This window comes from Ambystoma mexicanum, chromosome 5q, assembly GCF_040938575.1.
Source record: "Ambystoma mexicanum isolate Mex_15411 chromosome 5q, UKY_AmexF1_1, whole genome shotgun sequence".
Classification (NCBI taxonomy): Eukaryota; Metazoa; Chordata; class Amphibia; order Caudata; family Ambystomatidae; genus Ambystoma; species Ambystoma mexicanum.
Window position 1 is genome coordinate 276,311,712 of NC_090933.1, and position 27,900 is coordinate 276,339,611.

Here is a 27,900-nt window from a genome sequence, read left to right on the forward strand (position 1 = left end):
ATCAAAATGCATATGTCACAACTTGATCAGTTGACATCTAAGAAATGATTTATCCTTTAAGTTCCACTAGCATAAGCTAGTCAAGCTGATTTGCAACCACATGTGATATCCCCCCCTGTTGTAACAAGCGTCTGTTGTCTGTGTTACTTGAAGGCAGGCTTGTTCTTGTAGCTTCATAGACTATCTGCATGGTGTGGCAGGGCAGATGGAGGAGTCAGACACAAGGAGGACATGTTATGTTACTTTTAATGAAAATATATGGTAAAGGGATTACCCTACCTATCTAAATCACCTAAAGGTGCTAGTCTTTCAGCAAGTCAAAAAGTAATAGTCCTCAGTCCTAAACCTAATCCACTACCAGGAATAGCTCAAACCTACGCCAAAAGAATGTCTCTCTTCTCCTGGTTGTTTCTTCTCGTTGTGTTATTCTTCAAAGAGGTCTCCTCTGTGTCTTAGTTGCTGGTTTCGTGAATACATAAATGTCTTTAATTTCAGAATATAGTTTTCTCAAAGTTATCTGCTTTGATAAATTCTTGAAATCTCCTTTATGAGCTCATGTAGCTCTTCCCATGTACTTCTGTGATTTATACTCTTTAGTATCAAATTTAAGCCAATGTTCCTTTGGATACTCTCCCACACTTTTCCTTTGTTATATACTGTTTCGTTTCTTGGGTTTCAATCTGTCTTAGGCTTCGTAGGGCCCGAATCCAATTATGAGTTCCCCTGTCCTTGGTTTTTTGTATTGTGTAGTACCCTTTATGGTTCTGCTCTCTTGACAGGCTTATCTCTTCCGGTCTTAGTCTCTGGAGGTTCCCCCTTTCTCCTAGGGTATTTATTTCCCCTTTTTGTTTATTTCCCAAGCATTGCTGTTTGTCACGCTATGTATTGCATTTACATTTCTCCATTACTCAGTGTTAGGGATAATTCTCTCTTTAGGCTGAATTTCCTAACCTAGTGAGTCCCCCAGCAGCTTTGCTGGATTTCTGGAGTTTGTTTTTTTTCTCCTGCCAAGAGTGAGACACTCTTTCTCCACTCTTGGACATTATTTATGGTTTTTTATGGGCTATGGGGTCCTTTACTCCATAGGGTCTCATGTGTTTTTACTATGTGTGTTACACAGCACCCTTCGTGCAGTGACACAGGGGTGTCATAGTGACACCCCACCATAGACTCCATACCCTGGGACTGACTACTGTCTCCCAGGGCATGTAAAGTCACCATTGGCTTTACTAGTCCCAAATTATTAACAGAAACCAGTACAAAACATCATATTGTGGACGTACTGGTCAGGGCAATTCGATTGCCCCGGGTCTGTTAGTCGAGGGGGCACGTCTCCGTCCCCCCTGATCGAGTTTTGGCTGGTGGCAGTGGATACTACTTTTTATATTCAACCGCGAATATATCCCTATGGGATTTTCCCATTGTTCGAGGCTACCAACTTTAATGATTTAATTCTCATAGCCTCGAACATACCGCCGGTTTATTTATTTAATATTAATTCGCCGGTTGGTATTTTTTGCCAAGACTCGATTCTAAAATGGCGTTTGTGTTCTCTTCTGTGACTCCAACCCAAGTCGAGCCCTTTGTTCCACTTTTTGGCGGGCTTCTCCACAAAAAGCCTCCAAAAGTGGTGCCACTCTGTCTGGGTACCACAGTGGGTGTGGGAGGGGGTTTAGGCACCCTGGACTGAGTTACCTTGGTAACTCAAGTCGCACTCTTGTGTGATTGGCCCAAGTGGTGAGCCGGCTGGCTCACCACTTAGAATGTTTGATTGACAGCTAGGTTGAGTGAATGGGGGTGTGCTCCATAAAAGCAGGGCTTTGAGGACTGGAACTTCAGAAGTTGCCACAGGACCTGAGAATCCGACAAGGGAGAAGCTAGCCGCCCTACCACGACAACACCACCGGTGGAGCCTTGCGGAACCGACTCACCACTTCCCGACGACAGAGAAGATCTCCCGGCTGGAGAGGCTTCTTCCCCTGACTGGTGGGCACAACCAGTTTACCTTCTTCTCTTCGCACCCCAGACCGGCTTGTGGTCGAATTGCCCGTGCCAAGCACCCCGGCAACTGCATAGCCACTTACCACTGGACCACGAACCAAAGAACCGCTCCTTTTACCTGAGAAACTCTGTGGCTGGTTTCTTCCCTGGCAGTGCAACAGACTCCTGTCTTCCTCTCTTCCCCCGGACAAAGCACCGACTTGCATCCGCTGCCAGCAACAACTGCCCCCGCTGGAGTATTCTCACCACTTTAAGGTACCGTGTCCGCCAGGCCTCCCTTTCTAAAGATTGCTACAAGGTAATAATAACCCCTTAACCTTCTGGACTGGGCTGGCCGCCTTGACCTCCTAACTGGTCCCTTTTGTGGTCCAACTCCTTTTTGAACCTTTTCAAGAATTTTGTGCTCTGCAACCGTGTGACCTTCCACACATTTCGTTTGATCCTCTCAAAGTGGATCCAGCCAGTTGAACTCTTAACTTCACGGTTTTACTTTGCCTTCCTCTCTTGTTGTGTTTGTGAAAAAGTGTTGAGATCTGTTTCAATTTATTCTCTGCTTTTCTCTCCCTTTTAAAACAAATTATTAGAGTGCCATCTGCATTAAGCGCTCACCGCTGTCTGAAAATAAGTGGGGCTTTACTTAAGACTTGTCTAATATTCTTCTAAGGGAGTGTATTTCTTTTAGTGACCGTGTTTTTGTATTGCTTACTATTAGTGCCTGTGTGTTTTCCTAGATGTGGTTTTAAATAAATAATTATATCTCTTTTACACCAAGCTCTGGTCAGTGTTTACTTGTCCTATTGTGTTCTCTTGACCTATTGTGAATACTCTGTATGCTGCCTAACTCTTCTTGAGGGAAGTCTGACTGCTCAGCCACAGCTACCAAGTGAATCTGTGTGGTACAGACTGCTACCAAGTGGGTTTACTGCCAAACACCTGTAGTCTTAAATCTTTTGCAGTGGTCCCAGAGGGAACTGCACAGGTTTCTGCCTAACACTCATTAAATGCTTCACTTTCAAAATTGGTACTTTCAGAGTCTTCTCACCTCACAATATGTTGCCCCAGTGGCCATTCGCCTCTCCCGTTCTCCCTGGTACCTCTTTCATTGTAGGGGAACGTCGCATGGCTCGGCCTGCCCTCAGGTAGTCTGTTTCCCATCTGTACTGCCCGATGTCTTGCTTCATTGTAGCGGGACATCTCAGTGTTCCGTCCCCCTCTCAGGTACTTGCTTTCTTTGGGGTACTGCTCCGTGCCTGTAGTGGAACCTCTCAGGGTTGGGTTCACTCTCAGGTACCTAGCTTCCCTTTTGCCGGCGTCTGTCCACAAATGTGGGCAACGCTCCCAACTCTGTGGTCTCAGCTTTGTTGGTTGTTCTTTCACCACCACCGTGCATGGGTCTCAGGTTTCCATGCATGCAATGGTCCTGCCATTGTTCTAGTCTGGGCACCCTACCTATGGTACTCCTTGTCTCTCCAGAAGTTGCGGGTCCCGCGGTTTTCCTGTGCTTTACCTTCCTCAGGCGTAATCACGCAAGTATGCTTCCCCTGCAAATCATATTCTTTCCTTTCAAGGATCACCCGTCCCAGTTATATACAAGTCTCTTTAAAGAGACATCTCCCTTTTGAGGTGATTGTTTTTCTTCTAAAATTTGATTTTCTTTAAGGTTGATGGCAGTGGACAGTGTAATAGATGCAAAATCTTAAATTAGTTGTTTTATTTAATAGCCATTACTTAAGTGATCCATAACTGCACTTGAATGGATAAACAATGGCTAAAGTTTGTTCATGGCTCAAGCTCACTATGACTGTCCGTTGTTTTTGGTGAAAATCACGTTTGCCTAATTGCTCACTTCACATTTGAAAGATGTAAACACACTTCAAACCCTTAAATGGAAACGTTGACCTCTGAAATCATGCATTCAAAAGTGCTTTTTTAAAATGTAGTTTTCATAATGTGATCCTCCCTCCTTTCCCCTTTGGAATGGTACACACCAACAAATCTATTATTGAAAACCAACATTAATGCTTCAGGCACTCATAAGATTCACAGACTTGCACGTTGGTGAGGGTCCACGCAGATAGTAGCATGTTCGCTAGCAAGACAAGGTGTGCAGAAAGAATTGCAGTTGTCATATAAAACATGAATGTTATTGGGGGGGGCGTGGGTTGGAGCCGTGCCCGGAGTCATGGCTTCCTAGAAGCTCCCGTCTCATACCAGCCACCGACTTCAAATACGCCTGACTTTCCCACTGTGCAAACCCCAGCAAACGAAGTATAGAGGGATGAATATATGGAGCACAATGGGGCAGAGGTTGGGGGTCCCGAGGCTGCCCCGTTTGCTGTGAATAGTGAGAAGTACTGAGCTCCGGGGAGACCAGCGATGCAGAAAAGGAAAATGGTGGGCGCTTCAAACCTGCACTCACCCCGGGCCCGGGAGAGAGGATACCACGCATAACTGAAGTGATCCCAGCACCCTGCAGTTTCTAATTATGGCTTTGCTCTCACTGGCGGCTGAATATTGGACCAGCTGAGGTCTATGGTGCACTACCCGCAGGGGCATGACTTGAAGATCCAATGGATTAACCGCCAAGAAGCTCCGTATCGCATGGTAGGGGGCGTGCCACATATTCTGGTGGGACTGAAGCCCCGCCATGCCATCGCTACGCCGAGTTGCGGTGCAGCTGACCTGGGACTCATTCAACAAAGCCACACACCGTACCACATCAGCGGATTGGGAGTCGAGCGGCACGCTGGTCTCTGCGGAGCTTCCCTGGCGATAAAGATTCAACGTGACTAGACAACGGCGACAGACCCGGGATTCCAGGTATATAACACATCCCCATCGGGGTCCCATCAGCACTTGAAGGTGCCCGAAGAAGATGATGTAAGGGCCCTCCCCTTTTGCCTACAACAAGCTATGTATCCCCCACCTCTATCAAGTACCCGAGAGTGAACCGAGCATTGAGAGTTTCCACTAAAGGCACGGAGCAGTACCCCAGAGAAAGCAAGTACTTGAGAGGGGGGCTGAACACTGAGAGGTCCCGCTACAACGAAGCGAGACATCGAGCAGTACAGATGAGAAACTAACTACCTGAGGGCAGGCCAAGCCATGCGTCATTCCCCTACAATGAGAGGTACCAGGGAGAATGGGAGAGGCGAAAGGCCGCCGGAGCAACATATTGGAAGGGGAGAAGACTTTCGAAGTACCAAATTTGAAAGTCAAGCATTTAATGAGTAATGGAGAAATGTAAATTTAATACATAGTTTGACAAACAACAATGTTTGGGAAATAAACAAAAAGGGGAAACACCCTAGGAGGAAGGGGGAACCTCCAGAGACTAAGACCGGAAGAAATAAGCCAGTCAAGAGAGCAGGGCCATAAAGGGTACTACACATTACAAAAAACCCAGGAAAGGGAACGCATGATTGGACTTGGGCCCTATGAAGCCTAAGACAGATTGAAACCCAATAAGAGAAACAGTATATCAAATGATTCCGACCATCCTAACATTCACTGAAGGGTACCTCCTAATAGGGGCGACTTTAATCTAGTCCCGGACCCGCAAACTGATAAAATCCTGATAAGAGTGGATTTTTCTCGATCATCGGGGCTCGCCGAATTTCTCGCCGAATTTCAGAGAGAACATAACAGGGGCTACCTCCTTAGCCCACGGTATGGGATGCTTTGAAGCCAATAGTTTGTGGGGCCTTAATTAGTGCCGCAGCAGGGCAAATATGGAGCGCTCAGCTTCAGGAAGCTAAACTAGAAGAGAAAGTGGGGGAATTAGAAAAGAGCTTTTTTGAGGTCCCTACCTACTCTAGTGGATTCGTAGTTTTTAAAGCTAAGACCACCCTAGAGATTCATTTAGCCGACAAATCAGCCAGATAACCGCATACACAAAGCAATACTATTACATAAATAGTAATAAAGCAAACCGTCTACTAGCCTATAAACTGAAAAAAGTTCACAGGAGAAATATCCTAAAACTCAAGGGAGCAGATGGTATTTCCTGATATGCTGAGTGGGAAAAAATGGAAATCGTGGTCAGTCACCATAGATAAATCATGACAGGGCCCCCTACGGAGTCCAAAACGCAGGTGCACTTTTTACGATCCATTAGTGAAGTCCCCTCCCCCCCTCCACCAAGGCCAATTGGATGCCCTAGAATGTCCGATCACAGTGGAGGAAACGGCGGACTCACAGCCAGATTTGAGGTATATGTCCATATCTTAGCCCTGCAGCTTTCCTCCCTGTTCATCTGATTTCTAACCGGCAGTATTACCCCTTCCATGGCAGAATCGCTGACAATACTTACCCCCTAAGCCAGGCAAAGACCCCGAACAGTGCGCCTCATATAGACCGATCCCTTTAATGAATAACGTTGGGAAGATCTTTTCCAAGCTCCTGGCATCCAGACTACGGACGTTTCTCCCTGAATTAATCCACCCAGACCAGACGTGATTCATCCCGGGGCGTAACACCCGAGATAATATTAGACACACTGTCAATCTGATAGAAAGCGCCACTAGAGTGGGCGCAGAGCTGGCAGTAGTTTCAGTTGACGCGCACAAGGCGTTCGACCCTCTGGATTGGGGATACATTAAACAAACTCTTACTGATTTCGGCCCTAACTTTGTAAAATGGTCCATGTCCAACTATCAGAACCCCACCACATCCCTAAGGAATAATGGCACAAGATCTGTCAAGATTAATATCACCATAGGTACTCGACAAGGAGCTGCTGATATTCGTCCTGTCGATGGAACCATTTGCTACCAAAATCTGCCAAAATAAACACATACAGGGCCTAAAAGTGGGCAAACACGAATACAAAGCGGCCATGTACGCGGAAGATGTCCTTCTCACCATAACACAGGTAGAAAAGTCGATGGAGGCCCTTTGGCAAGAAATTGAGGCATTTGGCAGGGTCTCAGGCTTCAGAGTCAACTAGTCAAAATCGGTGACCTTAGCAATTAACATCCCGCAAAAACACAGGGAATCCCTTACTCCAAACATCTCATTCCATGGGCGGAATCCTCCATTGGGTACCTAGGGGTGCAAATCCCATGCAAAGTGGAACGTATATTCCAAAGTAGCATCCCACAAGTGTTCAGTGATCTGGAGAAAGACCTAGAGCACTGGCATAAGCAAGAGATATCCTGGTTAGGGAAAATAGCAGCGGTAAAAATGAACATAGTGCCAAGAGTGATCTACCACTGTGTGGACCTTCCAATCAACATCCCGGAGGGATACCTCCAGAAACTGCAAAAAAGCATACTGAGATTTGTCTGGGGGGTGGTTGGGAGAAACCGTGCAAAGCGAAACAGATTATGGTTCGCGGCATGGGAGCGGGTAGGCCGGGAGTACCAGAGGTATCTAGATACTGCTGAGATGCTCAACTTTCTCATGCATTCACATGGAAGATGACTGGTAACCCGCCCCGTTGGAAGCAATTGGAGGAAGCATGGTGTTCGGTCCCATTATCCTCCCTTCCACACATCACTGCGCCCCGAAACTCCTCAAACTCGCACCCACTCACAGCTACTAAGAACACAGTTGCAAATTGGAGAAACGCAGCACGTAAATGGGGATGCACAGGCTCTCTCGGACCCCTAACCCCAATTTGGTACAGTCCGGATTTCACTCCCGGTATACCCCCACAAAACGTTGCTGTTTGGACGGAGTGCGGCCTAATCCGAGTCTCGGACTTTCTGGTCAGTGGAACTCCTCTAACATTCAAAGTGTGCAAAATAAAATTCAAGATGTCGGAAGCGGAACGATTCCACTACACACAATTAAGACACTGGCTATCACATGGCACCATGAGGGCAAAGGGAGGGAGGGACCTAACAGCCCTAGAGAGCACCCTAACAACACCACTCCACAAAGGTAAAGTCTCAACCCTATACCGATTACTTGACAAAGCGGACTTGAACATGAAGGAAAAATATATGCTTGGCTGGGAAAGGGACCTGAGGCGCACACTAGTAGTAGTAGATTGGGATCGAATATGGGGTCTAATGCATAAATGTTCTAAATGTATTGCTAACAAGGAAGGGGGGTTTAAAATGTGCTGCTATAGGTGGTATTTGACCCCCGAACTATTAAACATAAGAAACCCATCATACTCCCCTAACTGCTGGAGAGGATGCTCAGCCACTGGCTTCTTGTTCCATATGCTGTGGTCCTGCGCAAAAGCTAGTAAATTCTGGCGAGAAGCTCTGGAGCAAATTCGTCTGATTACAGGTCTGGCCATACCATGGGACCCGGGAATAGCACTATTAGGGGACACTGTAGAAGGTGCCTTCCCACTTACGGGACATATAGCAAACTTATGCAGCCAATTACTCACTGCGGCCAAAATCACCATAGCTCGTATGTGGAAGCACCCCGATGGCCTGTGCTCCCCATGTGGTGGGTGAAATGTTGGGACATAGTAGTGGCGGAAAATATCACAGCCATCCGATTGGAAAACATCAATAGATTTCGCAGCACATGGGCCCCCTTCCTGGATTACGCAGACTAATTCCCAGGGATTGCACGTCGTCCTCCCATGACCCGCTGGCTCAATTAATAACCGGAGACGAGAGCAACCCCAAACTACAGATCCCATGGAAACTCCCAATTTACAGGAACTCCAACTGTCACCCAGGTCGGACTAAGGCATTGGAATCAGCGCATGAAATCCCCTGGCACATTAACTGCAGTACCCACTGCAGCACAAAACAATTAAAGGGACATAGCCTTGATAAGGGATCCCCGAAATGCATAGTTGCTCCCATATGTGTTCAATCTATCTGTGTTTGTGTTTATGAGCTATGTTGATGTATATATCATGAAAATGTCTAATAAAATGTTTTGTTGGAAACAAAAAACATGAATGTTATTAACAGATGGGGTTTGTCTTTGGCTTTAATTTCAGCCTGACCTATAACAAGTCCTCAATAATGCATGGAATCAACAGTCTGTCTTAATGCAGCAAACTACAATGCTGCACATGTAGTTTTTGAGCCATATTAAAAGATAGGTATACACAAAGAAGGAAAGCAGCTTGTCTGTTGTTACCACAAAGATGTTTGTAGTTCTCAGCAGCAAATATGGTACAGCTTTATTTTTTCCTATGTGAGAACAACCCTTTTGTTTCTTTTCTAGGGACAGAAGAATCTTTCAGAATTGGTGGAGTTAGCTGATCAAGCACTATACAGCCTTCCATTTCATCAGCACTTTTTGTTGGTTCGAGAATTCATCCACATTTTCTCAGACATGTAATCAATTCTTAATTAAAACTATGAAGCATTATGAAAAATAAATGTACCTAATATTTGTGACTTATTTTTTTCTCCAACATTGGATCTTTCATATGCATACACTTTAAATGCCTTTTTCACCAGGGCTGAAATCCCTGCTTTTTCAGTAAGTGTCATAGCAATGTTTTAAAGAGTTTTACCAAGTATCCTATCCACCTGACTTAGGGTTTTCTGCCAGGGTGAATGTGGACCAGGGCCTTTAGACCGCATCACTGGAAGCCACCTGCATATGTATAACTGCATGTCCCATTGACCTACATGTAAACGATCTCCCGAGAAGTGATCTAGATGCAGATTCACCAGTGTCTTTCCACTCATCCAAAAATCCAGTCAAGCTGCAGAAGAGCCCACTCCCTGCAACCTCAATGTTTAGCCAGGACTCTCAGCATTGAATTAAATGGAACTCTTACTTTTGCTTTCCAGGGAACCAAGGGGTGAAATAGACCCAGCGTCACAGAGGAAGTGGTCACGATTCTCTCTTCCAGGACATTTACCTCTGCTCTTTCCCCATTTCCTTTGATCAACAAAGTTATGTCCAAGTATCCGTCCTAGACTTCCAGGATGATCCTCCTAGCCACACCCCTAGGATAGACATCTGGTTTCCAAACATCTGTCACCTGTCTCTACATGGGCTGTTCATACCTTGTGTCTATCCAAAACCTATGACTAGAGAGAAAGGCAAGATTGTATGCTATGACCTGAAATCACTGGCCTTGCCTGTGTGGTTCCTGAGCTGGCTTCAAACACTGGAATAACTAAAACGATTGCATGATCAGTTTTTCGGAAGCCAAATATTCCACTATGTGTATACCCTAATAAGATGGGGAAGATATTCTCTGAATGGTGCATGCATCAAGGTCTTCTGCCGCTTAACTCATTTGCACTAGATGCTACTGTAATGCCTTTCTCCAGCCAAAATTTGATCAAGCTTGTGTCCATTGAAATACATTGGGCAGCCATCTCTGATTCTTAAGCAAATTGCATTAATCAGTCCCGCTTGTGGGCCCCTAAGAGCAAATACCTCAATGGTTTGTTTAGGGTATTCCCACTGGTGCAGAACTAATCATCCATTTGGGAGCTGCTATGGTGCAGGGGGATCAATCAAGGACTCAAGAGGCGGTTTTGGGATAAGAAGACAATTGTTGTGTTACTGTACATTCCAGGGTAGGAGCAAAAGGTGGCCCCATGGTAGGATAGGTTTCAGTGAACATAGGGCAGTAGAACTGAGTTTTGGGAATGTTCACAATGCTCAGGGCCGCACTTGGTTAGGATTGTCATCCTGAGTTACAAGTTCAAAAACAGATTGTGAGTTTTAGAACCAGTTCTGGGCCAGACTGACTTCTCCTTGACAAAACACCCAGGTCGTTGTTAGTCCGTTGACTCTGCTAATCACACAGGGTTGCTGGGAATCAGTGTTGTATTTCTTGGGACCTTTGTTCGAGTCTGTTCTGTGGACAAATAGTCATATCCAAATCCTTGGGATTGATCCTGTGAGCCATAGATAAGTCAGCAAGTCTCTAGACAACGGTTATCCCTTGTTCCTCACCTTTTAATAGTTTATTTCTTCCCCATCGGCTGGAGTTAATTTCCAGGCTGTCCTCATTATAGCTCCCTGCCAAGGGCGTTTTCTCTTGGCACTTGTTCCTCTTTGGAATTGGTCTTGTAGAGCCAATCACATACTCGGCTATTTGTCTTTCACACCCAGCCTCGATGCCAAGGTCAGGTTAGCAGTCGCTGGCTCTGGACCTCTATTCACGTGTTGTTTAGTTTGCATGCTGGGCTTGCCAATCCCACCAGATCCACACTATGGCTTCTGGCTAGCCTGACTCGTGACTGCTCTTTCGGTGGTGCTAATGTCTGGTCTTAACCAGTTCTCAGCCCCAAGTCAATAGGCTTTCAACTGTCTCTGCATGGCACTCTTCTCTACGACTTCCCCCAACAGCTCTAGCCTCCTATTCCTGACTCTTCGTGCGCCCCTTGGACCTCTTGGCTTCATTAGTGCTGGGTTGCTTTTTGGGACCTCACTGTTCCATCACCACCTTCCCCCCACCACCTCCTGATGGCGCTCTCTATTTTCCCTCTCCTCTCTCCAACCTGCTTTTCTCCTTATGGTCTCTCCATTCCCTGAAGCCTCCGTCTACCTGATCTACCTGATGCTCATCGGTCTTTCTCTTGATGGTTCCGTTTTCCTTGCCTTTCTCTAGATGTCTCCTTTTCCCTTCCTCCTAACTTCTATTCTCGTTCCTTCTGGTCTTGCACCCCCTTTTACATTTTTCTCTCCCTACTCTCACCTCCAGCTTTGCTCTATGACCGTCTGTAGACCCCCACACCAAACCTGAAGCCGGCATCATGAAGCAAGACACCAACAACATATTCAATGTTCAAATAAAACACTTGTATTAACTTAAATGTCAGGATGGTTTAAGGTCTAACTTGCCCTATGCTAAGGTGGGATTGCCCTCCCTAAAATAAATTAAGGATAATCTGAGTCAGTAAGTTTACCTTAAGTCTGTCTCTGTCCAAAACCTGTACTTGCCCTCACAACTAAAGCTAAACGATGTGTAGGGATGTCAGCACCAAATGAAATGGTGTTCCAAATAAAGTTCTGAACTTCTTCCAGCCCTTGGCTTACTTTCTAGCTCCCCTTCCCCGAGTTCAGATCAGTTCCAAAAAGCATCGGGGTTCCCTTCCCCAAGAAGAAAACAGTTTAAAACAATGGCTCAGGGTTCCCTTTCCCAAGGCGACAACACAATCAGTTAAAGTCTCTTGGTTTTCAAAACCAGTTCCTGGTCAACCTTATAATCCTTCAGGCTCTTCAATAGTTTGTACATATTGCTCTCTTTCGTATTCGCTTCAGCAATCCTTTTCACAAGTGGAGATTCCTTGTTTTTACTTTACTTGGCTTTTCCAAGCAGGGTTTCCTCGGTCTAGGCACAGTTGTCTGACCACGTGGGCCACCCATTACAGGTCACGCAACCCATAACCCTTGGCACTCTATTTTCTCACTTTGTGGCAAAGCCAAGAGACTGCCAAGAAGCATCAGTGTGTTCTTCCACACAACTCACTCCGTGGTGCTCACTCTCTTGCTTTCACAATGTTCATAAGTGCTTATCACTTGTAGAAGAGAGGGTGAGGTGGAGACGCGCTAGACACTACAGCAATAAGGCACACAAATAATATAGTTGATGTTTTAATTGTAGCAGAAACAGCCGACACGTGTTTCGACACGCTGGTCGTTCTCAAGGCGTACGCGAGACAAATATGTTGATAAATCGGGGATGTCCTTGTTATTTGATCGCTCGATTTACGAGTAATATTTGTCACGGCCATTACGGCAGGGATTGTGATCTGCATGCGATGTCCGATTGAGTCTCACATCGCCTTCCTTTTTTGTGGGAAATCCCCCACCACGATTTATCAGGATTCAAAAGCAATGGCCTTTCCCTGACCCCCCGAGAAGGGGATCCAAGGGGAGTAGATGTGGGGATGCCCTGAGGTTCCTCACACCACGCCCTCACAACAGGTGCAGTTTGAGGTACTGCAAATTACTAACAATTAGCCCTTGGGTTTCATGCATAAAGGGCCTGGCTGGCCTCTTGTAATCTGGTGGCACTGCCATGGTGGTTGCTGAATTTCTAAGTGTTCCTCTCACTTCCAGGAATGCATTCTGCCTTTGTAATGCTGGCTATTTGCGGTCCAAGCCATGATCTCGGCATCATCAAGCCAGGTGAAAGTGGACTACTGCAAGCTTGTGCCCAGTGGTTTTCTACTTATGTCATTAATGAGCCTCGGTTGCGATCTGTGCGCATGCGTACCCTGGAAACTTGGAAAAAAATGATCTCTGTCTCAATGGGGGTGGTTGTCAGTATGCGAGAAGAAGCTGGGAATGGGGAAGAGGATCTGGGGATCTTCCATAAATCATCTCGGGGGCAGGGGGGTGGTTAACATCACGAAACAATGGGTCTCCTTCAGCCCCCAGGTTCCCACTCCCAGATCTCATATGTACGAGACTGTCACTGAGCTCAAAACATTATTGTTAAAGCGTATGAAACATCAGTTTGCACCCATCAATAAGGGAGATATGTAATACATGCCTGTGCATATCAGTGCTATCACACATTCAAGGCTTCTTGATCAAAGAGCTACACACCTATATTTTAGAGACTGTCATATTTAAAATACGACCAGGTTTTATTCTGACAATTCCCGCACAGCACATTCTCCAAATTACTGTATGTCCCCTTTTGGCCCTCCACCGAAGGGAGCCTTATCCAAACAGAATAGTTCAAGGTGGAGAACAGCCAGTATAAAAATCTGCCACCACATTCTAAACAGGATTTTGATTGTTAATTTGTTAACTCAAGTGAAGTGCTTCAAAGCACATAAAGGCGGGAAGGGAACAAGGGAATACAGTAGTCATTCTTAGTCCTTGAAGTTTCTGAATGATCTAACAAAAAAGTAACTAGCGTACTAGCCCTGGCGGCATTTCTCCTAGTGCAGTGCATGAAGTGTTTCAGGCGCAACCAGATAAGGGAGGGGAGACAAAGAGGGGACAAGACTGAAACGCACTAGGCGTGGTAAATTCAGGTTATGCAAGTGTCCAGGCGGAGGTGCAAGGTTGGGGGTAGGGGAAACAAGTGCGGAGCGGTAACCCCTCTCATGGAGCGTATGCAGAAAGTGCAGTACTGCTGAGCATAGTGCAGAGGCAAGTACAAAGATTGGCCGGGAGCATGAGACTTGTGCGTCTCTGGAGGTGAGCCAAGCAACCAGTCAGCAAAGATGAAAAGAGTTAGTGGAGAGATGTAGGAGTGCAGCTGGAGAGAAAGAGAGAGGTTAGCAAGGGAGAGGGAGAGAGAAAGAGGAAGAGAAGAGGAAGGTCTTGAGGAGTTTCCAGAACGTAAGGAGCTCTGGCTCAAGGCAGAGAAAGGCAGGGAGGCTGTTCCAGAGTGAGGCACCTGCAGAGGATAAAGATCTACCCCCAAATCTCTACTTGGAAAAACGGCTCACACGCAAGGAGTTGGAGGAGGCCGAGCATAGGGCTGTAGAAAGAGAGTATTTAGGAAGAGAGCGTTGCAGATAGTGCAGGCCCCTATTATCCAAGGTACCTTGACATCACAATCTAGAAGAGGCTGGCAGCTATAGAAATGTTCAAAATGTGCTGTTGAAGTATCCAGTACCTAAAATATGATTTTGAAAATTACAGATTATGTGGCTATTGTTCTTATGAGTGTTGATTTCTAGCAGCTAATTTTGTGTTGATCGCCAACCAGCCATTGTAGTGGAAATCAATGTTCCCTTGCCTGACAGACTTGTTCCCTCATTTCAGTTCAAAATCTGCTCAGGTGAGCACAGTACTGCTGGCTGAGAGTCAGACGGTGTTTCTCCATTTGCTGTCAAATTCTATGTCAACAGTCAAAAGTGAAGCTTATCGCTGCTGCCTGGAGACTGTTAAGGTAAGAGCTGTGACGTAAATTGTTACATTTGTGTTTCTCCCTTCTAGGTGTACAAACCTGAATGTAATTGTATCAATCAGTAGTAGGAGTACTTGTACTCTATACAAATGATGTATATAGTATATCACAGAAACAACTTTGTTAAAGGGTCGTTATAGTTAAGTTGCAGTAATAAAAACATATGAAATGCAGTGAAAAAACTTTGTTAAAGGGACATTATGATTACAAGTAAAATCAAAAACCTGCAGAAATTCGCCAGTTATGGTAAGCTAAGCAACCATAACTCGCGCCACCACCGTGCACTGCTTTCTGGGAGTTTTCGGTTTTACTTGTAACCATAACGTCCCTGTAACAAAGTTTTTCAGTGAATTGCACAGGTTTTGTTATGAAAAATGTTTCATGGTGTTATATCACTGTATATAAGTTATTAATAATTCCTCTTTTAACATATATCAAAGAACTGAAAACCTCTTTTAAGAAACCTATTTATTGCAATGCATAATGATGTGTCATTATTAGCAGCGCATGCTGTTGGCGATGCAAGTCATGGTTGAATTGACTAGGGCATGAGGCTCGACCATGACCCCAACCCCGCCAAACCACCCCAGTTATCCACTGAAACTACCCTGCATCCTAGTTCAGTGTCCACGGACCCTAATGTGACCAATGGCCAGTGCTCATGGCTTGCAGCCATGGCCAGTCACCACAAACCAGCCCATGCCACATTCCCCAGTAGGTAAATCAGAGTAGACATTTGTTGTTGCCGAGGGCCAGGCCCACTGCCCAGGCAGCAAATTTATATCACTATTTTTTGTACTTAATTTTTGACACTTTGGAAAAATAAAACACAAGACAGATTTGCAAAAGCATGCTTTCAGGTCCTTGCTGATGCTCCTCGCGAATGTTTGCTGCAATCCTGTCCAGCACCTCCGCTGCAGCCACGAGCAGAATTTATTTTCTCATTCAAACTATCCTGATTTTGAAAAACGTTCCCACTTTGCAGGTCCCTCGTGGTCATGGGGAGTATCCAGATTGTCCGGGTCATGGCCTTTGGCCATGACCTGGTCAATCTGGCCATTGCCCATGGCCACAGGCTATACCTCAGTCACCAAAGGTATATCACTATTTTTTGTACCTACATCATTACACTTTTCAAAAAATAAAACACGGACACGTTTGCAAAACCATGCTTTCTCATCCTTGCCAATGCTCCTTGCACGTGTTTGCTGCAAATCCATCCATGTTTTATTTTTTGAAAAGTGTCAAAATGTAGGTACAAAAAATAGTGCTATACCTTTTGGTGACAGGTATATCCTGTGGCCATGGGCTAGATTTACCAGGTTTTTGTTTTGCAAATTGTTCTATTGTATTGTCATTTGCACATTCATGTGGTCCTGCATATCCTATGTTTACATTACTTGCACTTTATGCATACTTGCACAATTTTTGTCTACATCATCTGCACTTTATTAGATGTATTCTATAGAGGGGTGTTTTTGCAATTCTTGTACATTTTATGGCAATATAGTCAAATATACTATACAATATTAGATTTGGTCATGACATCTGGGATAAGCATGGGTTGCAGCTGCTTTTTTTATGTCTGTGGCAATTCCTTTTTTATGTCGCCTGTTTTGTAAAAATTGTTGTGATGATTAATAAATACAATTATGTGATTAATTTCCTGGCAGTGGCCAGTTTATGATTCCTGTTTAGGCTCCGATATAAGATTAATTCCATTTAAATTATCCAAATTTATATTTTCCGCAAGTCACCAGATTGTGATTTTGATCTTAACAAATAGTGCATAGAATTTCAAAATGTTTCAGCTGCTATGGAAAAAGCTCGACCAACAAAACAAGGAACATGAACTAGGAATTTGTCTTGAGAACGAAGCGACCTAACGGGAACATAATGTAAGAAGTTGGATAGCAAATACTCTGCATCTTGCCCATAAAAAGCTCGATGAACAATGCAAAGTGACTTGAATGCAATCTGTTTCTTGTCTGGAAGACAATGGAGCTGACGAAGAACTGGAGTGATGTGGGGCCCATAAGTAATACCAGTGGCGACCCTGGCTGCCAGATTTTGCAAAAGTTGTAAACGAAATGGCAAATATTTGGGCTCAGCAAAATATAATGAATTACAATAATCAATTCTGCTCAGTACCGTAGCCGCCACCACAGGAGTATGTAATGCTTCTGGAAGGAAATGCCATATTGTCCTTTGAATTTTAAGATGAAAATCACCAGATTGGCAAATAGTGCTGGTTTGTGCCTCCGTTGTAAGAGAAGAGGCAACCTTTACCGCCTCAACCCCAACCACTCCATTGAGGAGTGTGACGTCCGTCAGAGTTTTAGTGCCAAAACACTAAGACAGGCACTGGATGCTGGTATGCTGGTTTAATGAGAGGCGCTACCCCACTGTGAGGGGTCAGAAATGAGAGATGGACACAATGTTGTAATATTTTCATTATCAGACGTCTTTATTAAAATAAAAAGGTTGGATAAAGGCCTCGCTGTCCCTATTCTAAAGAGTTTCCCTACCTATGAACTGTCCTCATGCCCAAAACATGCTACTCTGACCCTTACACTAAAAATGAACATCTCAGGTGTAAGGAAATGTTCCCTGGATTATTTAGGTAGGATGGCAAAAGTGTTTCTTTCAAACAACATTTTCTTATGGATGGCTTCCTGGTATACTCCCCTGCCAGGAATCCTTTAGTAGATTTTTTAAAATTGCAGAAAGATACATGGCAGGAGAGTATACCAAGGGATCTAAAGTTCTTATTTAGTGTGTATTTCCTGGTATACTGTTAGAATTCCAGGTTCTCGTCTCCATATGACCAAACAATTCAAGACGCAGCCCCTACGTGCTATGAAGAACTGTCACCTTACCTTTCAACAACCACGTCATCGCACACTTTCACTTTCGCTTTGAGTTTTGATTACGGCAAGAACCCATATGTTGGAACGCTGGTGGTTGCCATGGGAATGCTGGCATCCGCATTCTGTTCATGATCACGTGTAGCGTCTTTGGCGAGTCATGTGACTCAAGGCTTATAAGCCTCTTGCAGAATGGCAGCGGCGCTTCTGATTGTTATCAAGAAAGCTACTTTATATCCTGCCTCTTGTCGCTAGGCTTTGAACTTTTACTTTGTTTCTGGATTGTCTTGGATTTCGTTTCTGCCTGTTGCCTTGGTATCTTGACTACACATGCTCGGACCCATCCTTTGGCTTCACAGACTCCTCGGTCTGCTGATTTCATCGGAAATGTACCTGCCTCGTTCTTGACTCGGATTTGCTTACGGATTGCTCTTCCCTACGTCCTGTCTACGGCCTTGTCTGCTTGGTATTTCCATCGTTCTACATCCTGGACTTCCTTCACGTTCCCTCACACACCAGAAAAACTGTTCTTGGGGACTTATGTAGGCGTCTGCGTGCCCTCGTGCCGGTGGCCTCCTGGGACAGAGACTTGTGCCACCTCAGGATCAGGCGTCCTCGTTCTGTCGGGCTAGGTTCCCGGACACTCCTGGATACTGTGTGTGAACGGAACTAATATTCCATCAATCTCCAGGCTCCATGACCTCATCCCTTCAATCTCCCGACTGTGATCCTGATCGCAGGGAACCTTTTTGGGGCCGGTAAGTTACTTGCGGGGGGTATTCTGGTACAAGGCTGTTCTTTTGTGAGATACGTAGCATTGATTCCCTTAATCCCTTGGTTTCAGATCAACTCCAGAGGGTTGAGAATAGGAATGCTGTGTTGTCTGACAAGCATGCGTATCACACCTGTCAGTAATGGGGTCTGGCATGGATTCACATGCTCATGAATATTCCCCGTCGTCAGGCCGGGAATCCTTGGTATAGAAAAAAATCAGTATCAGTTTTGTTTCTGATCTGTCTTTCTTAGTAGTAACCAATCACTGGTCTCTGGGTCATACTGCCCCCAGCCAATGACTGCCCTCTCCCTAAGCCACGCCTCTGGCAGCCATCCTCAGATTTTTACCGCACGTTCAAGTGTTGGGAGTCCTCGTGCTGTAGCTCTCGAGCTTTTTCTCATTTTTCGATTAAATTGAGCCTCAAGCTCCACCGTTTCTACATCCGATCAACAGGGACCCGTTTCAGAGTTTTCTACGCCCCTCAAGGGTGAAGATTTCTTACGCTTTTGGAGGATTCCAGAAGTTCCGAGGCCTACCCCGGACATGGCCCAGGAGAAAGGAAGGTCGACGTCCGGGAAGCTGTTCAGGGCCTGCCCTGGATGCCAGCTTCAGAATGTGTTCAAGGAGGACGAGCATTCGTTATGCCTCTACTGTCTTCATGAGGACAAGACGCACGTGGAGAAAGACTGTGCGTTTTGTGGGAACATGTCGGAGCGGACCATGAAGGATCGCCACCTCCGTCTCACCAACTGGCTAGAAGGGAAGAGCCCGTCAGGCGAGAAGAAGAAAAAGAAGTCCGAGCGGTCTTCTAAGTCCTGTGAGGGCGCCCCGGCGACGGGGGCCCAAAAAAAGGCCAAGCACCACGAGTCTGCGGGCACCGGGAGCGCCGAACGGTCGGGCTCCTTGGCTGCCAGGCAGGGCGCATCCTCCCCGGGGCCATCAACCACGAGCCAACGCTCTGGCTCGGGTAAGAGGAAGTCCGAGAACCCGGCGAAGCTTCTGGAGTGGCCCCGGCCGATCTCGAAGATTCCGGCAGAGGGGGAGCGAGGCTCGGACCCTCCCCCCAAAGTGAAGGCCCCAGGCGCACAGAAGGTGACGATGGCCTTAATTCACCCTGCTAAGACCTCGATCGAGGATGTCGCAGCGGCCCTGGCTCAGCTTGTGGAGGCTACACCAGTGGAGGCGACCTCAGGATCCAGAGTCTCCCTGCCACCGCGGAGGGAGTCGTCTTTCAGGCCCACTGAGAAGACCCCCACAAAGTCCCTGTTGGAAAAGGAGGGGGAGGGGCAGGTGGCCATCGTGGATACAGACACAACCTCTGAGGAAGAGCTCATCGAAGTTGTGGAGGAGGCCCAGCCCATCGGGAGGGATACCGACGAGGGCGACGACGAGAGCGACTGCCGCCGACGAGGTTCCTCAAGAGCCCTCGCGCCCGTCGTTTCCGGTGCCGCAGGACACTTCGGCGGCCATTTCGAAAGCGATTCAGTCCTTATGTTTGGAGATGAGGACAAGGTTGCCCCTCCCCCGACGGAGGTACCTGAGCCAGACCCGACCGGGGAACCGGAGCCGGGACCTTTGCAAAACGTCCACCAAATAAGAAGAGGAGGACTCCTCCTCCGCCACCTCTCCCACCTCTGCGGCCTGCTCTGCCTTCCCCTGGTCTACTACCCACGGGGATGATACAGGCACGGACACGGCTACGACAGGTACAGATGATGACGGAGGCGACGACGGGACATGTCCCCCGTCACCCCCTGCTCAGGCGTCCCCGTCCGACGAAATTGGATCCTTCCATGCCATGATTTCCAGGGCATCCGAGCTCTTCCAGGTCTGCCCCGAAGAGAAGAAGGAAGGGTTCCTTTACCAACGGCGCAGGGCTAAAAGGAATACGGTCCTCGCCATACCACTTCTTGATGACATCTGGGATGAGGGGCTCGCCCTCCTCAAGAACCCTGCCACAGCGCCTGCAAAGAGGGACCGGTACGAGAAGAAGTACCGGGTCCCTGACGCTGCCCCCTTGCGACTTTGGGCGCAACCTACCCCGAATTCGGTCGTCTCGGCGGCGGCAAAGAAGAAAGCTGGGGGGGGGGCATCGGCCTCGACATGAACTTCCCCGCCGGACGGCGAGGGCAGGAAGCTGGACACGATGGGAAGACGGGTCAGCTCATCCGCAGCGACGACTATCAAGGCGGCCAACGCCCTGGCTATCGTAGCCCGCTACGACAGGGAGTTGTGGTTCAAAATTGCCCCTCTATTGGACTTCCTTCTGGACGCCAAAAGGGCTGAGGCCCTTGAAATCTTACAGGAAGGTGAGATTGCTTTGGACCACGCCATCACGGTGGCAATGGACATCGCCGATACCGGTTTCCGTCAGTTGGGCAACAGCGTTTGCCTGAGACGACGAGGATGGCTCAAGGCGACAGATTTCCGCCAGGTCGTACAAACCAAAGTTTTGGACATGCCCTTCAACGGGAACAATCTGTTTGGGATGGCAGTTGATGAGTCCCTCCAGGCTATCAAGACAGACACAGAGACTACCCGGCCACTGGGAGTGCTCCAACAACGACGGCCGTCCTTTTGGAGCACCGGAGGCAGACAAGGTGCCTCCAAGGGATCCGGCAGTGGCTCCTCGACGTACCGCCAAGCGGCAAGATCTTTGTCTCAGGAGGCCTACAGGGGACGCGGCAAGTCAGGTGGTGCCCGTCGTCGTCGACAGGGAGGTTAAGGAGGCAAGGCGGCCTCCAAACAAGATTGAACCGACCGTGGGGTCGAGCCCCCGCTGAAGCACCCCGTTGGGAGGCCAGCTGACGAGGTTCGTCAGCGTGTGGGAGTCCATCTCCACAGACCGTTGGGTGCTGGACGCCCTGGCCCAAGGGCACGCTCTCGAGTTCCAGAAGAAGTGCCCTCGCGTTCCACCCGTGGCCAGGAAGGAAAATCACGTCCCTCAACTACTGTTGGAAGTAAGGGCGATGCTCAAGAAAGGTGCCATCGAGCTCGTCCCAAAGAGGCTTTGGGGCTCCGGAGTTTACTCAAGGTACTTCCTCGTAAAGAAGAAGACAGGAGGATGGCGTCCCATCCTGGACCTGCGACCACTGAACAGATACATCAAGGCACAGAAGTTCCGGATGGTCACCCTCCAGCACGTGCTGGGACAGCTGGAGGAGGGCGATTTCCTGTCGTCGTTGGACTTGGAGGATGCTTACTTCCACATCCCCATTCTAAAAAGACACCGAAAGTTCCTCAGGTTCGTGGTCCACTGGTGGCACTACCAGTTCAAGGCCCTCCCGTTCGGATTGAAGTCGGCACCCAGGGTGTTCACCAAGTGCCTTGCACCGGTGGCGGCGCGGCTGCACCTGCAGGGGATTCACGTCTACCCTTACCTGGACGACTGGCTCATCCGGGCAAGGACAAGGGAGCTCACCGTGGAGCACACTGCGAAGACCGTCCAGCTGCTCACGGACCTGGGGTTCTCCATCAACTTTCCAAAATCCCACCTGGTCCCGTCGCAAGTCGCCCTGTTTCTGGGAGCCAAGCTCGACACAGTGGCACGGCTGGCCTCGCCGTCGGAGGAAAGGACCAGGACCATCCTGGGCAAGGTGCAGCGTCTGCTGGCCACGGACATGGGCAGGGTAAGATCTATCAAGTCCCTCCTCGGGATGATGTCGTCCTGCATTTATCTGGTGCGCCTTTGCAGGCTTTGGATGCGCCCCTTACAAGAGTTTCTCGATGCCCGCTGGGTCCAGTCGACGGGCAGCTTCGAGGACAGGATCCCACTCAACGAGACGTTCCATCAGGCGATCCAGTGGTGTGGTACCCGCTCTCATCTGTCGGCGGGCATGGACTTTCAGTCCCCAGCTCACCAGGAGACGGTGACGACGGATGACTCCCTGGAAGGTTGGGGAGCGCACTCCGGAGATCTTCACGCGAGTGGCCTTTGGCTCCCGGAGAAGTCACTCCACATCAACATCTTGGAGCTCAGCGCAGTGTTCTGGGCCCTCAGGTCTTTTCTTCCATCCCTCAAGGGCAAGGTGGTGAGGATCTTCACCAACAACACCACCACGATGTTCTACATCCGGAAGCAGATCCCCTGCCCTACCCAAGGAAGCCCAGGATCTGTGGCATTGGGCCGTCGCCCAAGGGATGTTTCTGGTGCCTTTTCATCTGGCAGGAATAAAAAACACCACCGCCGACTCACTCAGCAGAGAGCTGCGCTCGTGCCACGAGTGGGAACTATGCCAGGATCAAGTGCATCGACTCTTCCGACGATGAGGCAAACCCCAGATCGATCTCTTCTCGATGGCGACGAACTCCAAGTGCCGGAGGTTCGCCAGCAGGTTCCCCCAGCCGAGGAGCATGGGCGATGCTTTCTCGTTCCCCTGCGATGGCCTATTTCTTTATGCGTTCCCACCGTTGCCACTGCTACTCCGGCTCGTCAACCAGCTCAAGACGTCCCGGTGCAGGATGATCCTCGTCGCACCAGCGTGGCCGAGACAGGTCTGGTTCCCGTACCTTCTGGACTTGTCAGCGTCCACGCCAGTCAAGTTGCTAACGGACGTGGATCTTCTCTCCAGAGAAGGAGGCGCCATTCTTCATCACAACCCAGAGTCGCTGAACTTGCAGGCTTGGCTCCTGCAGCACTAGAGTTTGGACGGTACGACATCCCAGCCAACTGCAGAGAGGTTCTTGCAAAGGCCAGGGCGTCCTCAGCTCTCAAGTGCTACGGACATAAATGGAAGAGGTTCTCTGTCTGGTGCCGTGCACAGAAGATTAACCCTCTGTGGATTACGGCCCCTCAAGTATTGCCGTACCTACTGTCATTGGCCAAGGCTGGACTAGCTCACGCTTCCATCAAGATACATCTGGCCGCCATCTCACGATACACCAGGACTACGGGATGGGCGTCCTTGTGGTCTCATCGGCTGGTGAAGGAATTTATGAAAGGATTGTTCCGATCATTCCCGCCGGTGAAGGCCCCTGCCCCGGCGTGGGAGCTCAACATGGTGCTGACCAGGCTCATGGGGGCCCCATTTGAGCCTATGCATTCGGCAACGTTGAAGTTTCTGTCATGGAAGACAGCTTTTCTCGTGGCCATCAAATCCGCACGACGAGTGGGAGAGATCCAGGCCCTATCTTGCAAGCCACCATACTTGACTTTTCACGACACAAGGGTGGTGCTGAGGACGCACCCCTCCTTCATGCCCAAGGTACCGTCGGACTTCCACCTCAACAAACCCTTGGTGTTGCCAGTTTCCTTCCCGTCGCCTTTGTTGCCGGCTGAGAGGACTCTGCACTCGCTGGACGTAGCTAGAGCGCTTAAGTTCTACGTGGACCGCACAAAGAGTTTTCGGAAGACATCGCAGCTCTTTGTAAACTTTGGACCTGTGAATCAAGGGAAGGCTCTATCGAAGGCTTCCATTTCCAGATGGCTCTCCGGCTGCATCATGCACTGTCACCGGTTGTCAAACCGACCGCTGCCCGGCCGTCCGAGAACCCACTCGACCAGAGCGATCACTGCTACCACAGCGTTCCTTTCTGGTGTGCCCCTGCTCAACATCTGCAGGGCTGCGACGTGGAGGTCGACACACACCTTCACGAGATTCTACTGCGTCGATCGGGACTCCAGGGAGGAGTCCAGGGTCGGCCGGCGGTGCTGCGCAACCTGTTCGCTTAAGGTGAGCCCGGTGAAGAGGTAAGAGATGCTTAATGTTGAGCCTTGCCACCTCCCGTGGTTGTGCATGTGTGTACTGCTATGTATTTTTTTTATTTATGAGCATGTGAATCCATGCCAGACCCCATGCTGGAGAAGGAACTAGTTACTTTCCTGTAACTGTTGTTCCCCAGCATGGGTCTGGCAAAGATTTACATGCAAACCCTCCCTCCGACCCCTCTGTGGCTCTTCTCTTGGTCCTACTGTCACTTTACGTGCTACCAAATCTGAAGATGGCTGCCAGGGGAGGGGTTTATGTAGAGGGCAGTCATTAGCTGGTGGCAGTATGACCCAGAGACCAGTGATTGGTTATTAGTAGAAAGACAGTTCAGAAACGAAACAGATACTGATTTTTTCTTTACTGAGGATTCCCAGCCTGACGGGGAATATTCATGAGTATATGCATGTGAATCCATGCCAGACCCATTCTGGAGAACAACAGTTACAGGTAAGTAATTTGTTCCTTATGCGGAGTGTTTTGAAGAAGATTTGTTTTTTGACTGATAGCCAATGTAGTGGTCTTAGTGCTGGTGTGATGTGTTCTCTTTTTTTTTTGTCAAAATCTTTTTATTTAAACATCAATACACATAGAATTCTTGTCCATATAAACATTGGCAAAATTATTTGATTACAATTCGGCAGTTCCGGCCCAATGACTCCAGTCGAGTGGGTCGTCTATCCAAATTTGCCCACTTTATAAACTTCAACAGTCTTCGCAGTGACCAATAATTTATAACATTGCATTAATGTTTTCATTTTAACCATCATGGTTCTGTTAGTAATTTCCCAAATACCCTTGGGGATGCAATGTTGTAGCTGTATCGTTCTTCGTTAATGAGAGAAAGGAAGGGAAGAAAAGATAGGAAATTCAAACTTTTCACCATCGTCCCCCTATGATTCAGGTGCTCTCCCCCAGTGCACTGCGTTCTCCCATGTTCTGATAGAATGAAGGAAGGCCCCTACCAAACTGCTAAGTCATTCAGGGCTGGAGGAGGTATTTAACCAGTCTTGGTTGGAAAAACATGTGTTCCTTTTCTTCCACACGCTCTAGGAATGGGCCCCAAATATGTCGGAATTTGTCTGTCCGGTTCTCTATTGCTGCCGTTAGCGTCTCCATTCCCAAAAGTTCCCAGACTTCGACCCACCAGTGTGCAATGTGGGGGCCCTCCGGTTCTTTCCAGAATCGCACGTGCGTAGGGCGGGCCGCCATCAGTAGTTGAGTGATTAGCCGCGCTCTGGGACCGGATTGTGGATTAGGATCCGTCCTCGGGGGGGGGGGGGGGGGGGGGGGTCACCCAACACCATCTCTAATGGGTCCATGGGGAGGAGGGATCCACATTTGTCCTTGATTTTGGAGCGGATCTCTAACCAGAAGGACTGAATAATCGGGCAGTACCACCACATGTGCCCCAATTCACCTTTGGCCCCACACCCATGCCAGCAAACCTCAGGGTAGTCTGCGTTCATGGCGTGCAGCCTCTGCGGCGTGAAATACCATATATAGCATATTTTAATTGCGTATTCCCTGATTGTTGTGCATCTAGAAGACTTATGTGTTCTGTCCCAGATTCTTTGCCATGATTCAGGAGCTATCTCCCTCCCCAACTCCTTCTCCCATGTTAACATATAAGATAATGTTTCCCCCTCTGGAACTATTTCTAGGAGTCTGTAGCATGTTGCCACTTTGTGAGGACGTTGGCCTTCTGCGGCAATTACCTCTATGCCTATGGGAGGCCTGGTGGCAGCCTTTTTCACTGACGGGTTGGTGACCCAGTGCCTGAGTTGTATATATTTAAACCTTTCGGTTTCTGGGAGGTTCAATTTCTCTTACATTGAATGAAGGTCATGGGGATATTGTCGACAAATATCTCTTGCAGCCTCAGGGTCTCTGTTCCCGACCAATTTCGGTATGAGATAGGATGAAGCCCTGGAGTGAAGGCAGGGTTCTGTGTGATCGGGGTCAAGGGGCCCAGTCCCGGAGCAATTCCCCTTATGGTGATCTGCCTATCCCAGCATCTGAGCGTGGAGCTCGTAGTTGGGAGAAGTGGATGCTGGGAGGCTCGTATTTCCCACGGTAGGAAAGGGAGGTGGGAGAGGGGAGCCCCAGTGAATAGTTGCTCTATGGCTTGCCGTTTGGGGGGGGGGGGTCCTCTTGAATAGCCCAACCTAGGATGGGGGCGATTTGGGATGCATGATAATATCTTAAAATGGAGGAGAGCCCTAAGCCTCCAAGCTGCCTACTTCTGATGAGGATCTTGCGCTGAATGCTGGGTGTTTTGCGCTGCCAGATAAAGCGACATATCTCTTTCTGCAGATCTTGTAAGTCCCGCTCTGGAATATGGACTGGGAGCGCCTGAAATGCGTAAAGGAGTCAGGGTACCAAGGTCATTTTAACAGCTGTTATGCGCCCCAGCCATGATATCTCTTGGGGAGCCCATTTTAGTAGGGATTCTTTTGCTTCTTTTATTAGTGGGGGGATATTGGCCCTCACCAAGCCAGAATAATTGGGAGTTAAGTGCACCCCCAGGTATGCTATTTTAGAGTTTACCCACCTAAGGGAAAATGTACTCTGTAAGGCATTTAGTACCTCGGGTGTTTCAGATAGGTTCAGCCCCTTTGATTTGGCCATGTTTATTGAGAAGCCCGAGATCTGCGCAAATCTATCAAGCAGGGTCATGAGTGGGGGGACCGAGGTCTTGGTCTCTCTCAAAAAGCAGAGCACATCGTCTGCATATAGCGCAACTTTGTGATTCTGATCCTGTCCTTTGAACCCTTGGATCTCGGGGTGCAGAAGGATATGTTGGGCTAGTGGCTCCATTTCTAGAGCAAAGACCAGAGGTGATAGGGGACACCCCTGCCTAGTTCCTCTGCTAAGAGGTATCCGTGGAGTCCAGTGAGCGTTGACTCAAATCTGGGTGGAGGGGATCCGGAAGTTAGCCAAGATCAACTTGGAGAATTGTGAACCGAATCCAAAGCCCTTCAGGACTAAGTGTAAGTAATCCCATGACATGCTGTCAAAGGCATGATGGGCGTCTAGGGATAACAGGGAAAGATGGCCTGGTATGGATGGGGCCAGGGCTATGAGATCTATTGCTCTCCGAATGTTGTCGTGGGTCGCTCGGCCCTGGATAAAGTCTGTCTGATCTCTGTCTATTAATGCATGTAATACCTCCCCCAGACGGCGCGCTATGATTTTACTGAACAGCTTGGCGTCCATATTGAGCAAGGCTATGGGCCGATAGGAAGCACAGTCTGCCGGATCTTTTCTGGGTTTTAAGATTAGGGTTGTGTATGACTCAGCCATAGATTGTGTGACCGATCCCGATTCCCATAAAATGTTGAATAGTTTTGTGAGATGCGGTCTGAGTTCTTTTGCGAAAGTTTTATAAAATTTGTTTGTGAATCCGTCTGGGCCCGGAGCCTTGCCAATAGGGAGAGTTTTGATGACAAATTCCACTTCCTCCCCCGATATTGGAGCTTCTAACGTTTCCATTAATGATTGGGGTAGTTGTGGGAGGTCCGCTTTGTCTATAAACTCTTTGGCGAACTGCTGGTCCCCGATGTGTGGGGCTGCGTGTTCCTTGAAAAATTCTTCTATGATGTGGCATTTGCCCTCCTCCGAGTATGTGCCTTTGCCTGATTTGTCTCTTAGGAAGTTTATTCTGTTTTGTTTAGTCTGCTTGCCTAATTTGGCCGCTAATATTTTGTTTGCTTTATTTCCTTTTGTGTATAAAAAATTGTTTGGTGCGCATCGTACCATATGCCGCTCTACCCA

At 48.1% G+C, this 27,900-nt stretch overlaps 1 protein-coding gene across 1 annotated transcript in view; it reads left to right on the top strand.

Annotated features, from left to right (window-relative positions):
- RTTN (rotatin) overlaps positions 1-27,900 on the top strand; it is a 2,784,523-nt gene that overhangs the window by 708,521 nt on the left and 2,048,102 nt on the right. Inside the window, exons 14-15 of the mRNA XM_069620779.1 lie at positions 9,151-9,263; positions 14,632-14,758. Coding sequence (XP_069476880.1) covers positions 9,151-9,263; positions 14,632-14,758 — 240 coding nt within the window. The remainder of the gene's footprint in view (positions 1-9,150; positions 9,264-14,631; positions 14,759-27,900) is intronic.